The 17196-nt window shown below is 41.1% G+C and overlaps 1 protein-coding gene across 2 annotated transcripts in view; it reads left to right on the top strand.

Moving 5' to 3' along the window:
* The window catches only part of Tek (TEK receptor tyrosine kinase), a 118307-nt gene that overhangs the window by 33690 nt on the left and 67421 nt on the right, over positions 1 to 17196 (top strand). For both annotated transcript variants that reach the window (XM_028773388.1, XM_028773389.1), the window contains exon 2: positions 6434 to 6745. In XM_028773388.1, the coding sequence (XP_028629221.1) occupies positions 6434 to 6745 (312 nt within the window). The remainder of the gene's footprint in view (positions 1 to 6433; positions 6746 to 17196) is intronic.

Genomic DNA, 17196 nt, shown 5'->3' with positions numbered 1-17196 from the left:
TTTGGACTGTGCTCTATGGAGTATGTTCTATGGAGTGTGCTGTATGGGGTATGTTCTATGGAGTGTGCTCTATGGAGTATGTTCTATGGAGTGTGCTCTATGGGGTATGTTCTATGGAGTGTGCTCTATGGGGTATGTTCTATGGAGTGTGCTCTATGGAGTATGTTCTATGGAGTGTGCTCTATGGAATGTGCTCTATGGGGTATGTTTCATGGAATGTGCTCTATGGGCTATGTCCTATGGAGTGTGCTCTATGGAGTGTTTTATAGAGTATGCTATTGCTGTTTTACAGGAGAATAAATTCTCATTGACATTCATGACTGAAGTTTTTGCTCATCTGTTTGAAAAGAAGTTAAAATTGATGACTTTTGAATATGTTTAATAAGGCATTAATCATTCTTCTTGTCAAATAAAAATCAAATGTAGAGTCTAAGTGTAAAAATACATTGAAGACTTGAGCATCTCAGGACGACTATGCATGTGGAAAGGAGGCAGGTTGGAACTCATACTCTTGCTTCACTCATCTTTAGTCTCAGAAACTTCAAGAGCATCATTTAAGAAAATGAAAAATAATGAATCCTTGAAATCCGGTTTAAAAGCATGATTCTTTCTCTAAGCTTGAGTTCAATTTAATTTGATTATACAGGTGTTGATTCAGGTCCAAAGTCATCCTATTTCTAAAGAAAAAGATTTTCATTTCCATAGTGTTGTTAATTATGATGCAAAGCAATATCAAGTGGGAGAAAACCTAAGTGTGAAAACAAATGTTAAGGGCTGAGGATATAGCTCAATAGAGTGTTTGTCTAGCATTCAGAAGGTCCTGAGTTCAAGCCCCAACATGATTAAAAACAAAAAGAGGAGTTGGAGAGTTAGATCAGGTGGTAAAATGCTTGCCATGTAACCATGGAGACCCGAGCTTGACTCTCAGTACCCATATAAAAGTCAGGTGTGCTGCTACAGTCTTATAATCCCAGAGCTGGGGAGGCGGAGACAGGCAGATACCTAGGGCTTGCTTGGACAGTGAACCTAATCTAATCAACAACCCAAGTATCATTGAGAGATCCTGTTTCAAACAACAAGGGGGTGGCTCTGGAGGAACAGCACCTGAGGTTAACCGATATTCCTGACACTCACGTACATTTACATGCACACACATCTGTACACACGCATCTGTGACCCTAGTGATGGAATTATTGGCACACAGGGTCATGTCTGGCTTTTTACATGGGTGTTGGGGTTTCGATGCCTCAGGTCCTCCTGCTTTCTCGGACTCACTGTGCCATCTCCTCACCTCTGAAAGATCTGCCTTTTGACAGCTACTCTCAGGAAAATATTCTTCACAACATGTGTTGTGTGTTTCACCAGCTGTGCTGTTGCTGCCACATCTCCTATAGCATTGGTAGAAGGCTTCATTGACAAGCCTGCAAGATGTATCAGTGAGTAAAGGTTCTTGGTGCCAAGCCTGATGACTTGACTGTGATCCTGGGACCCACATGGCAGAAGAGAATCAACTTCTACAAGTTATTCTCTGGCCTCCACATATGCAACATGTCACACATGACCACACAAACACACACACACACACACACACACACACACATACACACACACACACACTAAAAATTACTGTATAAAAAAGAGAAGACTTTAAAGAAGCCATAGGCTACAGTCATGACCAATGCAAAGGGCCTCTGTTCTATACACTGAAGTCTAACTACCATCCTCTTTCTCTTTATTAAATTTGATAGTAAGCTTTCCCTACCCCCAGCATCACTGTGTGCTCTCACACTGTATATAATCAATGCAAAAACTGAAAGAGAAAATGTATCAGTTAAATGCAAGTCAAGAAATTAAGTGGGTATAGGGATAAATGACAAGAGACACATATTTCTATAGCCCTTTTCCCCTTTTGGTATATAAACTATACAACATAAAAAAAAAGGCATTACAGATTCATTTCTTCCTGGACCCACCCATGCTGTGGTTTCTCCAGCCAGTGGTCTTTGTGTGCTGGCCTTGGATGTGAAGACCCAGAAGTGGTGGATTACTCTGTTGGGTGCTCATTCTCCTCAGTTAACAACAGATCTTCACTGAGCTCATTTCCAAACTGCTGGTCAGAACCTGGATGCATTTTCTATCCTTTGCATCCTGTCTGGGCTCTTGCACCAGGGTTCACACATTCCACTTCACAGTCTTCTTAGTGAGACCAGTGCCTGCTTTCTTCAACACCTCACAGAAATGTGTTCATTCTTCATTCCTGTAATGGAAATGAAAGCAAAAGCCACTTGTCAGTGTGGATGTGAAATGCCAGAAAAATTTCCTGCAGCTTCTCAAGACATGGCGGTGACAGGAGTAGCGAGGGCCTCCTCCAGAAGAGCTGCCTGTCGCTCTTGACCTTCTTCAAGGGGAGTGCAATGACATTTACTCTTTTTACATTTACCTTTTAGGTGTAGGTAGTTTTGTCCATCTAAGTAGATGGTGAAAGATTTCCTGTCAGCATTTCTCCCTGACCACTCAGTATTCCCCTGGTAGGTCAACCCTGAACTTACTTTCATGTATCACCTTCTAAAAGTCATTTAGACACATGCAGACATAGATCTTACATTGAGAAAACTAAACAGATTGTTTTAAATATATATATTCTGGGAACCTAGTAGGTACTTTGTTTCCAAGAGCCCATATATGTAATCCCAGCTCCAGCACAAGTGGTCTATCTCTGCTGTAAATGATGACAACGGAGCTCACAGATGCAAGAGTACTGATAAAATTGATATATTGAAAAAGGTGGCAAAATCAGACCAAGTTTAGACTCCCGAGGACACGATTTCATTTTTCAGCATTGAAAATGAGGAGAAGTAGCTGAGAGGGACAAGACCGTAAAGACCTGATTCGAGACCTAGCTGGTCTTTTCAAGCCAACTGTGTTGTCTGTTATTTCCTAAAGTTGTAAAATGAGCCGTGCTCAGTGCCAATGAGAGGACGAAAGCAGATCTCCTGCTTTTGGCGAGTCGGTTGACTGGGCTTAGGAATGGGGCTGGATGGAACTGCAGTTGGAGGAATAGAGTGTTTCCTTCCTGAGGAAGACCTTCTGTGGGCCAGCCTAGAATGAGGACAGTAGGAGGTGAGGTGGTGCTCGGTCAGGGGCTTGGCTGCATTTGTGTATGGAAGAGGAGGTGTGAGCTGGAGCTATTTTTGGAGGCCATGATTTCACTTTGAGATTTTTCTGGCTCATCCTATCTGCAACAATTTTATGATCTGTCTGGGTTGGCATTGACTGTCAACTGGGTGCAGTCTAGAGCCATCTGAGAAGAGAAATTTCGATTGAAGAATTGCCTGGATCAGCCTGATCTATGACTATGCCTGTGGAGTGTTGTCTTGCTTATTACTTGATGTAAGAGGGCCTAGTCCACTGTGGACTACACCAGTCCTGAGCCAGAAGGTCCTGGCTATATAAGAAAGCTAACTAAGCATGAACAGGGAGTGAGCCAGAGAGCAAGTTAACATGCAGCATTCCTCCACAGGATCTGCTTAGGGTTCTTGCTTAAGTTTCTGCCCTGACTTTCCTTAATGATCAATGTCGACCCAGAAGTGTAAACTCTTCCTTCGAAGATGTTCTTGGTCAAAGTGTTATGGCGTAGCAACAGAATGAAGCGAAAACATTATCCCCAACTTCACATTTTCCAGAGATCTTACAGGTGAGGTGAGAAGTAAGAGGGATGCTTTAAGATTAAGCTTAGAAAACTATGCTAGATCCATGCCCTCTCATCCTCATGCATGAAATGTAACTAACTACAAGTCCTACTTATATTGAGTTGGCCTTGAAATTCTTCTTTCTAAGTAATCAGATAAACAACCTCCTAGTAAGGACATCCTCAGAATACCACTGCACGTAGCAAACACTGACAACTGACCTGGAAAATAAAACTGTATGAGGAATACTGTGCTCAGTGCTCAAGCAAGATCTGGCAAATAAACACCAGTCTGCCTCCGATCTATGGCCACCTTTCTGTGATATTATGCAAAAACGATGACATTTGTTTCTGTCACCTTGTAATCTAAGTATGAAAAGGTGAGAGAAACTGGATGAGGGACTGAGGAGAAGGAGGTAGATAGAGGAGCATATGAATGGGTAGAGAAAATCAGAGAAAGCAAAACAATAACAACAACAACAACAAAGATGTTACTTTTTTTCTAAGTCTGTCAGTCCATCTAGTTACCTGTCTACTCCTGCCCCATGCTTGGGATTGAACCCAGGGCCTCAGGCAAGTCACACAAGCAAGCATTCCACCACTGAGTTATTCCCCCAGCCCAGGTTTACAGTTTTTAAAATGTAAATGAAGTTTTCTTGTTTCTTGAATAAATGTTGAAGGTCAGGCAGTGGGAGTGAGGTTTGGTGTTAGTCATTCAGGACATAAAGGGAAATGGAATATGGTCACTGGGTTCTAGGTGTGTGTGTGTGTGTGTGTGTGTGTGTGTGTGTGTGTGTGTCTGACAGTGCCTGTAAGTATTTTATGGTATTTAGTCTTTCTGAGGCATAGGACTTACCAGCACCATTGTAAAGATGAGGTAAATGAGGTCCAGAGGGAAATGAAGACTTCCCTTAGTCGTCATCTCTCTAATCTCTATAAGAATTTAATGGTGTGAACCATTTTCAGTAATACTTTTCTGAAAATGTCTCCTGCTTTTGAAGAGACTGAACTTTTGCCAGACTTTACAACTAAGTTCATAATATAGTCTGAGGTTGCTTAAGAGCACGTATTCAATCTGCTGTCGTACTGTGCCCTCTAACCGGTTTAACCTCCCTTTAAGAAAACAATGTAAGTGAACCCTGCCTTGGATTTCCCATGCAATTAGCTTTTATACCCTAAAGGAATGCATAACTTTAATCTTAGCTATGTACTCTCCCATACCCCTGACCATGAATAATCTACATATGTGTGTGTACTTTGATAATCATTTGCTGAAAACAGCCATCAGGTTGAGAATAACCTTAAACAACAAACATCCTGTAGCAGGGTGAAGCAACATGGATGCAGGTTGGTTACATCTGCATGTGGTTTTAGGTGCTATTCTGGGTTATTAAAGTAACATCTCCCCTTGTACACCTCTTAACATTCACTGTCTTAAAGTATCCTGCATTCCTTCCCAATACCATGTTTTCTGTGCCAAGCAGAGCCCTTTGTTACAACAGGAAACACAGACAGGCAGTTAGGACAGACACAAGTCAGACACGTACATCAGACAGGTAACATGGACAGACCACAGACTAAGTTTCACACAGATTTTTCATAGAGAGAGGTAGGGATGGCCTTGCTCTTGATCTAAACTACTCCAAGAGGAAGTCTCTTTTGTCACTCATTATTGTGACATTGACACATTTTGATGTTCCCCTTCTGAAGCTTCTTTAATAATATTTTGAAAATGAAGGTCTATAAAGTTTGCAAAAGTGGATGTAGTTGATCCTTTAGTGTGCTTAGTGCTTAGTATGATAAAATCAATTCACTAATTAAAAACTAATAATAATTTATTAATAATATACTATATTCATTACTTATCTCAATTGAGCAAGCATTTAATGAATGCCTAACTATGTTTCAGTCAATATAGTAGGAAAATGGGTGAGCACATACACATGTACACCTGTCCACACACACACACATACAAATATTATTCAAGTCTGTTACAGATCAGATATGCAGTGGAGAAGTGGAGATAATAAGGTATAGAAGATGAAAGGACTTGATTCCTTGGTAAAGAGTTTTGATTTTGTCCAGTGGAATATGGGCACATGATCAGAACATTTTAAAATGATTGTTCATAAGACTATTTTTTATTAATTAATTAATTATTTTATTTACTTACATTTCTAATTCCTCCCCCCACCCAGGTTCCCCCTCATGAGGAGTTTTCCCCACTTCCCCCTTTCCTCAAGGGTGCTCTACAGAATTAGGCATCCTCTCCCACTGAGGCCAGACAAAGCTACACATCTCTGCTACATGTGCCGAGGGCCTCGGACTAGCCCATGTATACTCTTTGGTTGGTTGGTAGCTTAGTCTCCGAGAGCTTCCAGGGGTCTGGGTTTGTGAGACTGTGGTCTTCCTATGGGGTTGTCATTCCCTTTGGTTCCTTCAGTCCTTTCCCTAACTCGTCCATAGGGGTCCCCGAGCTCAGTCCAATGCTTGGCTCTGAGTATCTGTATCTGTCTCAGTCAGCTATTGGTAGAGTCTCTCAGAGGACAGCCATGTTAGGCTCCTGTCTGCAAGCACAACATAGCATCACTAACAGTGTCAAGTTTTGGTGCCTGCCTGTAGGATAGATCCCTTGCAGATCCTAAGAAATTGTATGACTATTTTTAAATGAGGCTTTAGGCAAGAGGCACTTTACCTGTGGGATTCATGTTAATGGATGTCATATATCATGCTCTCTCTTTTTAGGACTAGTAGAAGGAGCCATGGACCTGATCTTGATCAATTCCCTACCTCTTGTGTCTGATGCTGAAACATCCCTCACCTGCATTGCCTCTGGGTGGCACCCCCACGAGCCCATCACCATAGGAAGAGACTTTGAAGCCTTAATGAACCAGCACCAAGATCCTCTGGAAGTTACACAAGATGTGACCAGAGAATGGGCGAAAAAAGTTGTTTGGAAGAGAGAAAAGGCCAGTAAGATTAACGGTGCTTATTTCTGTGAAGGTCGAGTTCGAGGACAGGCTATAAGGATACGAACCATGAAGATGCGTCAACAAGGTAACATGCTCTAAATGCTGGACAGCTTGGATTCCCTGGGGTACACACACATTGTCACAGCTGTTGTCTTTGAGGTTGCACAAACTGCCTGAGTGTAGAAATTGAAGACACTGTCTTCCTCAGCATGGCTTATCTGCTACACAGAAAGTTAGAGATGAAAGACGCAACCCAGTCTAATCCTCTCCCTAGACTGGAACCAGTAGGGCCAAACCCTTATTGTACAAAATGCCTAGTTCATAATATTGAAATGAAATATACTGTACATTCAAATTATCTCATAACATTATGTACATATAATTATGTTGCATGTATATAATATGAAAATATCTTTGCCAAAAATATTGCTATTTTAACATTGCTTATGTATTTTCTTTATTTGATTTTTTTTTGGTCTGTTTATAAATGTTCCTAAAGGTAGTTAATGTTTTAAAGAAAAATATGGTCTAAATTTTTTCAAAAGGGAAGAGAGAAAGCTGGCTGGGCAGTTGGAGCACTCACTTTTCTTGTAGAGCTGGGCATGGCTCTTAGGACCCACCTCAGGAGGCTCACACTGCCTGTCACACCAGTGCCAAAATATTATGACACACTCTCTGGGTCTTTGAGGCCACCCCCATGCATTTGTACACACACACACACACACACATGCACATGCACACACATTCATAGCTGGGGAGATAGCTCAGAGGTTAAGAGCAGTTGTTGCTCTCTCAGAAGACCTAGATTTGATTCTTAACACTCACATGCATGATGGATCACAACCATCTAATGTGCTTTTATGATCTCAGGGACAATAGGCAACAGATATACAGACATACATGCAGTCAAAACACTCATGCACATAATCTAAAAACTCCTTAAAATTAATAAATTAATTAAAAATAGACAAATTCAATTGGAAGTATCTACCTGTAACCCAATTAAATTGGCTTCTTGTATCAATGATGTGTTTACTTTAAACAATTACTTATTTAATTATTTATTATTACTATTTATTTGATATAATTTATAGCTAATGTAATATAGTTAGAGAAACAAAACAATTATATAATATAATCATTATTACTCATTATTAATGATTTATTTAATTAAATATTTGAGCAAAAGATTATGTAACGTAACCACAAATAGGCACGCAGCTAAAAAACATTTATAGCTTAAAAAAATTGGGCTTAGAAACTGTGTGGTACTGGTTAGCTATGGCTTTATTGCACTGACCTTGGCTGGAGGAACTTGGCTCCGCTCAGTATGTCTGTTGTCTGTAGCAGGCTAGCCTGGGTATGTTCTCACAGAGATGAAAGGGGAGGAAAAGAACACATGCAAGTTTAGGACTTCTTGAACTCTAAACTGGGACCTGCGTGCTATTGCCTGTGCCTCATTTTATTGCCCTGGAGGAGTCAAATATCTGAGCTTAGAATTTGAGCCGGGGGGGGGGGGTCCTACAAACTCCCATGGCAAAGAGCATGGTTTTAGAGAAGAGTGAGAAACAGTGGCCCTCTCTGTAAGCTACCATTCTGGGAAGGAGACCATGCTTCCCTTCTAGTGGTTGAACGCCCAGGCTCCATTCAAAAAATACTAGAATATTAAAGGAGAATTTTGAGAGCTTCCTCTTAAAAAAAAAGAGAGGAGAGAAGGGGGAGGGGAAAGGGGAGAGAGAGAGAGAGAGAGAGAGAGAGAGAGAGAGAGAGAGAGAGAGAGAGAGAGAATGTCTCTGTACCGTGATCCATGGAGTGTATATGGTGGATGGAGCCATTCTGTGAAAATTGAAGTCTCAGTGTGATGATGACATTTGGAGTAGACGGTTCGAAACATTATTCAGTGATGTGCTCTGAGGCTCCTGGACACGGATAGGTATGTAGATGGATGTTGATGCTATCTTCTGTGAGGAAGGCACAGGTTTCATGCTGTGATGACCTTGCCTTGAGCTCGAAGGAGTCATCTGACCCCTCACCCATCAGCTACCTTCTTGGAATGGCTGATGACTCAAATAAAGACATCCTTGTAAAGTTTCTGTTGCCTAAGCACAAGGCTCAAGCGTTCTCACTTCACGAAATAATGAGATTCTTCGTACTTTCGAGAGTTTAAGTTTTTTTCTTTTAAAAGTTTTTTTTTTTTATGTGCAACTGTGTTTTGCTACGTGTATGACTGTGCACCATTTGTGTGCCTGCCTACTGTAGAAACCAGAAGAGGGTGCTGGATTTCATGGGACTAGAGTTGCAGACAGTTGTGAGCTACCATGTAGATGCAGGAAACTGAACCCAGGCCTTTTGCTAGAACGAGTGTTCTTAATCACTGATTCATATTCCATTCCTCTCAAGGATTTATTTTAAATGATGAAGCTGGTGGAGGTAAGTTGAGTACCTCTGCACATTTTCATGTAAGAATCTGCAGGGCTTTTATTTCTTTTAATTTTGATTGTGGTGTGTGTGTGTGTGTGTCCATACAGCATGGGTGTAGAGGTCAGAAGACAACTTTGTAAAGTTTGTGTTCTCTCTCCACATTTGATCCATACAGGGATCAAACTCAGGTGGCCAAACTTGGCAGCCTTTACGTGCTGAGCCATCTCACTGGCTCTTACAGGGCCTTTTAGATCCTTAAAGGTGTATATAAGTCACCTGTGGCTCTTACTAAATGGAGACTTTGACTCAGAAGTTTCCTGAGCAAGCTCGGGGGCTCCTGTATTTGAATCAAAGGGCCCAGAGACAAGCACCCACTCTACCACAGACTGTACCTTGAGTAGTGAGAGTTTAGAGTCAGCCCCTGTCTGACATCCACCTGAAACAATGTCTTTGAATTTGCTAAGTTCACTAAGTAAAGTATTTAGAGGCAGCAAGCTCAGTTTAAGGTCAAAAGTGATAAAATCTCTATTCCTCACAAACAAAGGACTTTTTAAAGCAGAACTATACTGTTCACCTTTAAATGACATCAGGGCAAGTGGGAAAAGCACAGGGCAGACATTCCCAGGATTGCAGCTCTCCACAGGGGGAGCAGAGGTTGAACAAAGGGATGTGAGGTGTGCCAAAGCTATCATGGCTGATGGGCAGCTCTGTTATTTTTCGCATGTCATTTGGGTTTGATTTGTGTAAAGCCTGTGTCATTTGCTGAGTTTCCACATTCCTAAGGACGATGATCTGAGATTTGTGCCGCATTCACTTGTAGTGCAAAGTGTCAACATTGCCTCTTGGGGGCGGTCTAGAGGTCACTTTTAATGAAATATGAATGGTAATATGTAGAGCATATTTGACAGAGTTTGGGGAGTTAAAAACTATCACTAATGAGACCTCCAGACCATAAACCTGGCTCCCAGAGGTACAGGATATTTTAAGTTCAGTTAAATGAGACAAGGCAGGTTTGCGTGGTGAGCAACAGTAAGATGAAGTGGCTTTTACACTTATATCCTCCAAATTTGGAGTCTTTATCATCCACCAGCTGTACAGCTTGAAGCAAGTTAGTCATTGGTCTCATTTCTCCCTACCTGTGAAATGGGTATAACAATACCTACATAGTTCTGTTAAATTTTAAATAAGATTATGTATGTATGTACATACCTGTCTAGTGGTCTCTATGTATATAGGAAGCTTTATTCCAGGAGCACAGTGCTTTATATAACACTTGTATAAGGTAACTTAATTCAACATAAGCTGCTTATAAACAGTAGAAATGGGATTTCATGGTCCCTAGTTCAGAAACTGTGATCATGGCCTCTATATAGGCCTTTGTATAGCAAAGTGTTAACAGTTCCCTCTTCAGTTCTGAGCACTGGCTTTAAAGGTATGAGGTTTCTACTGAAAGACCTCACAGGAACCAGAGCAGAGGGTGGAGATGTGAGCATGGAAGACAGCTGGGTGGTCTAAGTCTGGGCGTGCTGGTCAGGACAAGTTCTTCAGTTGAAGTCATAGGAATTCCTTATTTGAACATCGAGGAGAATGAAGATTGTTTCCAGGAGTTTCTGAAAATCAGATGAGGTGCTTCAATGTGACTAGCACTGTCTTGTTACAGTAATGTTTCAACGTTACAGCACACTAGAGAGTAGTAATTTAGTGGGGCTTTTGTTGTTATTGTTGTTTGTTTGTTTGGTTGGTTATTTTGGTGTTTTGTTATAAAAGTAGCTTTTATTTGCCTGGGTGAATGTCATCTCAATGGCTTACTGCTTCCGTCTGCTAACCTAGGCTTAGTCCTAAAAGCTTCTAGCTTCCATATAATCTAATCTAGGCCTAGAATGTTTTCAGCCTCTGAGACTTACTACTGAATAAGATCACCCTTTCTAGTTATTTCTGAGCTCTGGCTGGCTGGTTCAACTCAGCTGTTCTGACTCAAACTCCTCTCCAAGCTGACTGATTCAATCTGGTTTCTTACTCTGAGAAACACCCGAATTGCTCTACTTGGCCTCAAACTAACTCTAGCAATGTGTTCTGATCTAGTTCCATCCCATTCTCTCGCTGCTTCACCTGTGTCTATCTTGTTCTCTCTATTCAATCTGTCTCTGTACAATGGCCCCAATAAAATGACCTCTGCCCCGCCCTCTTGGTATTGCTCCCTCGAATAGCTTCCCTTTCCTCTCTGCTCATGAGAGTTGGGCGTATCCTATTCTGTCAACTCTTTCTCTGATTGGTCACTTTGTCTGCTACTGAATTAGATACCACTTTCAAATATGGGTGCTTCCTTCTACAAGCTAACTTTTCCTCCATTGTTTTGAATTTAAAAGTGTGTCTGTATTCTAGCTGGAGGGATTAAAGGTGTGTGCTAACGCTGAGCCTGAGCCGCACCACAACTATAAATAGCTTTCTTCAGTAAAAAACACAATCTTGGAGTTCACGGTGTGGCCAAATATTCTGCAACAGTTTGTTTTGAGACAATGTCTATGTAGCCCTGGCTGGCTGAAAACTCTTGCAATCTCTCTTCTTCATCCTCCCAAATGCAAGAGCCACCACACCCAGGAATTAGTTTTCCTACTCAGGATTTTAGGGTGTGTCTAATTGTGGAGGCACATACAAAATAGACAAAGAGGTGACACATTTCCTCCTATATTTGGACAGTAAGAACATCTTAGACTGGTGACTGGTCTGCCTTTCCTACTGGCCACTCAGTAGGGAGAAATACGTCATAGAGAAAGTGATATGGATTGTGGTATCAGGAAGACTTTCTAAATTATATCTTTATGCCACTGACACTATGCTCCCTAGTAAAATACCTTGGGAGGGCTAAGACGATGGCTCTGTCAGCAAAGTGCTTGCCTGTGATTACAAGGACTTGAGTTTGATCCCAGAATTATTGTAAAAAAAAAAATTCATGCTTGCAATCTCAAAGCTGGGGGTAGGGGCAGGGCAGGACAGAGCCAGTAGGAACCCTGAAGATAACTAGCTAGCCAGCCTAGGCTAATACTTAAGCTCCAGGTGAATGAGATACCATATCTCAATGAAAAGATCAGTCAGCTCTTTTCTGGACACAGGAACAGTTCCAGTTGTCTTCACATGAGCCCACACATGTGAGTGCATACCAGAATACACATCTGCATATATGTACACACATTCATGGGAACTCACATGCCTGTCCAGGAACACAGAATGATAAGGATATATTCGTTCCTCCTGGCTGCTGACTCACACAACTGGGGAGGAAGTGGAAAATCCATTTGAGATGTGCCAAATGGCTTAAATTGGCTTGTGCACCCCAACAATCCAAATAGTTTTGTTTGCTTGTTTGTTTTTAATCAATGAAATCATCATCCAAGACAATCAACAGAACTTTGCTCAAACATCAATAGAGATTTCATTTTTGGGTAGCAAGTTACAGATAAAATTTGTAACGGTTTTAGATCTAAAGATCTGTTTCAGAATGAACCGGGAGAAGAAATGGAAGTTTTTCTTTTCCTAGTCTCATTTTGAGAACTAACTTTACAATAGAACGTCAAGCTGTCTAATCATGATTATAAAATGGACATAGTGGAGCCATCTGTATCTAAATAGTAAGAACACATCTAGAGTATTTTTTTAAAAGACAGGAAAAAAGTTGAAATCAAATACATAAATTCATTCTTCTTTTTGAGACAGGGTCTTATGTGATCCAGGCTGGCCTCAAGGTTAGTATGTATCTAAGGATGACCATTGAACTTGTGTTCCACTTCCCAAGTATTAGAACTCTAAGAGTACAGGCCCATGCCTGGTTTATGTGGTCCTGGGGACTGAACCCAGAGCTTTGTGAATGCTAGGGAAGCCCTCTACTGAGGGACCCCTGGCCTCAGCCCACATTCATGGTTTCCTATAATTATTTTGAGTATGTCATATATTGGAGACTGTTTCCAGAAAATATTTCTCTGGGAACTTTACTAATTTCTCGTTTGGAAATTAGTCTTTTCCAAATGCATAATGAGTGTGACTAAGACCCCCTTAACACAGGGGGCTCATCGGTTTTTGTACTCAGTGTTAGACCTAGGAGACTAAGCACCAGCGTGATTGCAAGCCCTAGCTGTGGCTACCTGCAGCTTCTGTCTTTCAAGACAGATGTGGTCCTGCCCTCCTGGAGTGTCCATGTAGCAGCAGGGGTCATATCCTGAGAGCAAGACAGTGAGGAGGAAAGGGCAGGGGATATGGAGAAACACCCCAAGGCCACCTAACCTGGCTTCTAGGATATGTAAGGCCTCGTAGGCACACAAATACAGACTGATGGATGAGTAGAAGCTGGTGAGGCATAAGGGAAAGGAGTTGAGTGAAGGAATAAAATCTCTGTCTTAGACAATAGTGATGAGGGTAGGGATACAGACTAGAGGACATAAGCTGAGGTGGATGAGAGCCATCCTGAGCCTGTGTCTCCGCTCTCATGCTAACATTAACAACCCAAACAACCAAAAAGAACTCAGCTCTTTCCATCTAGGAGAGCACCTTTGCTTATAGCATTTTCTCTCATCTGCTTTTCTCTCCGGCTCTTAAGTGAACAAATGAAGTGTGTCCTTAGTTTTTCCATCCAGTGATGATCTGATGCATGTCATCTTCCGGTATAGGGCTTGGCTACCTCATTTTTAAAATGACGTAGTTGGCCTAAGAAGTCTTGTGGACACTAACATACAACCCATGAGCTCCTGTCTTAGTCAGGGTTTCCCTGCTGTGAAGAGACACCTTGACTGGAACAACTCCTATAAAGGAAAACGTTTTATTGTGGCTGGCTTACAGTCCACAGGTTTAGTTTATCATCATCATGGTGGGGGAAACAAGGCAGCAGGCATGCAAATATGGTGATTGAGAAGGAGCTGAGAGTTCTACCTTTTGATCCGAAGGCAGCAGAAGGAGACTGATTTGAGCTTCTGAGATCACAAAGGCTGCTTCCCCCCAACCACCTTGCGCAGTGACATACTTTCTCCAAAAAAACCCACACCTTCTAATAATTCCACTTCCTATAGGCCAAGCATTCAAATACATGAATCTATTCCTCATTAAAACAAACTAATAAACAGAACAAAACATGAGGAAAAAAACTGACTTTCCTGGAACTGCTGTGTGACCTTGAGTCAGATTACTTAAACTCTAAACCGTACTCTCATTTGTAAAATGGGGATAATGGCAGTGCTTATGTCATAGGGATATTATGAAAACCAAACTCTTACAATGTGTTTAGATCAGTGTTTGGCCCACAGCGCTATTAAATGGTGCTTGTTCTTATGATCCAGGCAAGTCCCATGGCCTCGATAAGTGCACAGTGAATATATAACAACCTCCCATACTCTAAGAAGCCTGAAGTCCAGAACACAATTGACTCTTTTGCTGGTACTTGGCAAACAACAGCCAGCTTGGAGACATTCATGCAGGTGGACTATGGCAGACCTTTGGTGTGAAAGGTGCCTGTAAAAAAACCAGGGAGCTAAGAGACCAAGTCTGAAATAATAAAAGAGCCCCAGAGTAGTGGGGAAAAAGCTACATTGGATTGGAGCCTATGAGGATTCTGAGTTCCTTTCTGAATACAATGCTCAGTGAGAAGTCTCACGCTTAACTAAACATTCTCCACACAAAGGAGAGAAAACATAAACAAACTGCAGAGAAAGTCACAAAGACGAAATGATCAGAAACGTTCTCACAGGAGTCTCTCACAGTCAGGAAGAACTTGGTGTGTTAGGGTGGTCAGATTGTCAAGATGAGAAGGAACACTTCTAAAGCCTCCCGTCTGTACCTACGTCTCCTGTCTCTGCTTTCCTTCTCTGCATGGTGATCTATTTTAGTTCCTGCCACTCACACCCACATTACAGATTCATCACACCAGTGAGGTCATTTATTGATATTTGGCAAGGACATCATGAGTGACTTGAGGCTCAGCTTCTACTGCTTCACATTCATAACAGCCTTCATGGTGGATTTCATTTCCCAATTATAGATGAGAAAGGTGGAATTTGCAGAGGAATTTCATGAGTGTCAGAGGTTGGATTCACGCCTGAGGTTATGTGTTTCCAGTGTTTGTACTAGTTTTCTATTCCTTGCTCTATACTTTACTTCCTTCATGTTTGCCCAGGGCATCAAATGCATCAAAGGCACTCACTTTCCTGACCATACAGGGGAGACCTGACAGGGAACTTTTTTTCAGTTAGCAGCTGCAGCACATAGCTCCTAAAAGTACCACCAAAGTTTTCTCAGCATGGTTCAGAGGCACTCCCTGCTTTCACAAGTGTCTTAGTTAGGGTTTTACTGTTGTGAACAGATACCATGACCAAGGCAACTCTTATACAGACAAACATTTAATTGAGACTGGTTTACAGGTTCAGAGGTTCATTCAGTCTTTTGTTATCAAGATGGGAACATGGCAGTGTGCAGGCAGTCATGGTCCAGGAAGAGTTGAGAGTTCTACATCTTAATCTGACGGCCACTAGGAGACGGCCACATGGCTCCCACGTGGTTAGAAGGAGGGTTTCATAGTCTATGCCCACATTGACACACCTCCTTCAACAAGGCCACCTCCTAATAGTGCCTCTCCCTGGGCTAATGATATCCAAACCACCACAACAAGGTAGCTGTCTAAGCTAGAGAGATACACAAAACACTTGATAGAGTCTTACAAGCTAGCCTCCATCCAAAAGACAAGGGTAAAACAAGAATTAAGACACTGACCAACTGATTCATCACCAGGTCCTTAAAGGAGCCTCTCTGATTTCATTTAAGATGTGGTCCTGGACCAAAACTCTATAGGAGGGATTTTGCTATTTTGTCATTAAGTGAAAGATAATCTGCTGTTGATTTCTGATTTAGGTGCTTTCTTATCAGAGAGTTTTTATTTATGCAGGTGTGCTGTGTAGCATTCACATAATTAGGTTTTGGGTTTCATGAGTTTCTAAAGGTCTTTAATGGTATTCAAGCTATCTGTATTTTTCCTTGGTTGTTTTTGGACTGCTTGATTAGTTGGTTCCAGAAAGTTGTCACTCTGCTTGGAGACCTTTTACTGTTAGTGTTAGTTTCATGAGTTTTGAAGTACTCTTATTAGTACATAAACAAGCAACATGCATGAGATTTTCTAATAAGATTTCAGTAGATAGCTCTGTCTCACCACATAAAGGTTATCTTGATCCCTAAATACTTCTGGCATTAAAAATATTTTTCCAATGTAAGAGTTTAGGTTTTTTTAGTTAGCTTAGTACATAGTTTTCTATTGCTTTATTCTCAAGATGATATGTCCATCTTGTTTTATGTATAGTTTATGAAAACAGCACCAGGATATATATGTATATATACATATATATCCTGGTATCTATCTATCTATCTATCTATCTATCTATCTATCTATCTATGTTCCTTCCCTATCTTTTATCGTGTATTTGATATATCTTCTGTCACTTTATTTGTAGTTTTTGTGCCATGATTTTTTTGTTCTTATCTGTTTTATTTTTTAGTCATCTGTTGACATCCATCATCTCTTGTCCTCTAGGAAGGTTGTATGTGTTGTTTATCTCCTTATAATGTTAATCCATCTTTTTTTAACATTGACTTAACACTACCTAAAGATAGTCCCCCACCTTATTTCATGGAATGTTATCACTGCAGGTTATGGTGTACATTAAAGGTATTCAGACACTTGGTTCTAGAAGAATGTTAGATACTTTCATTCACACATCTTCAGTAAACCAGACAATGAGGCAATGTTGTGTTCCAAGCTTGACACAGAGGCAGAGGTTGCAGTCATGGGTGGTACCATAAGCCAATACAACATTCTTTCTGTTTCTCCCTCATCCTGACCAGTTCTACAATCGAATCAGCTCATACTTGTTAATTAAAGAGTAGAGGGTAAAGCATTAGCATCTATCCTTTTCAATATTTTAGTCTTTATAGCATGAACAAGTGCAGTGTTGTATTCATTCCACCTTGTTTGGAGTGCTCTAAAGCAGTTACACTTTTTAAAAACAACAATCAGCACCACATTAAAAAGACCTAAAGAAAAGTAAGTAGACAAATGTTACTGTCTTCTACATTGAAGACTCATATTCC

This window comes from Grammomys surdaster, unplaced genomic scaffold (genome assembly GCF_004785775.1).
Source record: "Grammomys surdaster isolate TR1022 unplaced genomic scaffold, NIH_TR_1.0 225, whole genome shotgun sequence".
In the NCBI taxonomy this organism is placed as follows: Eukaryota; Metazoa; Chordata; class Mammalia; order Rodentia; family Muridae; genus Grammomys; species Grammomys surdaster.
This window is presented reverse-complemented; position numbering and strand designations above follow the sequence as displayed.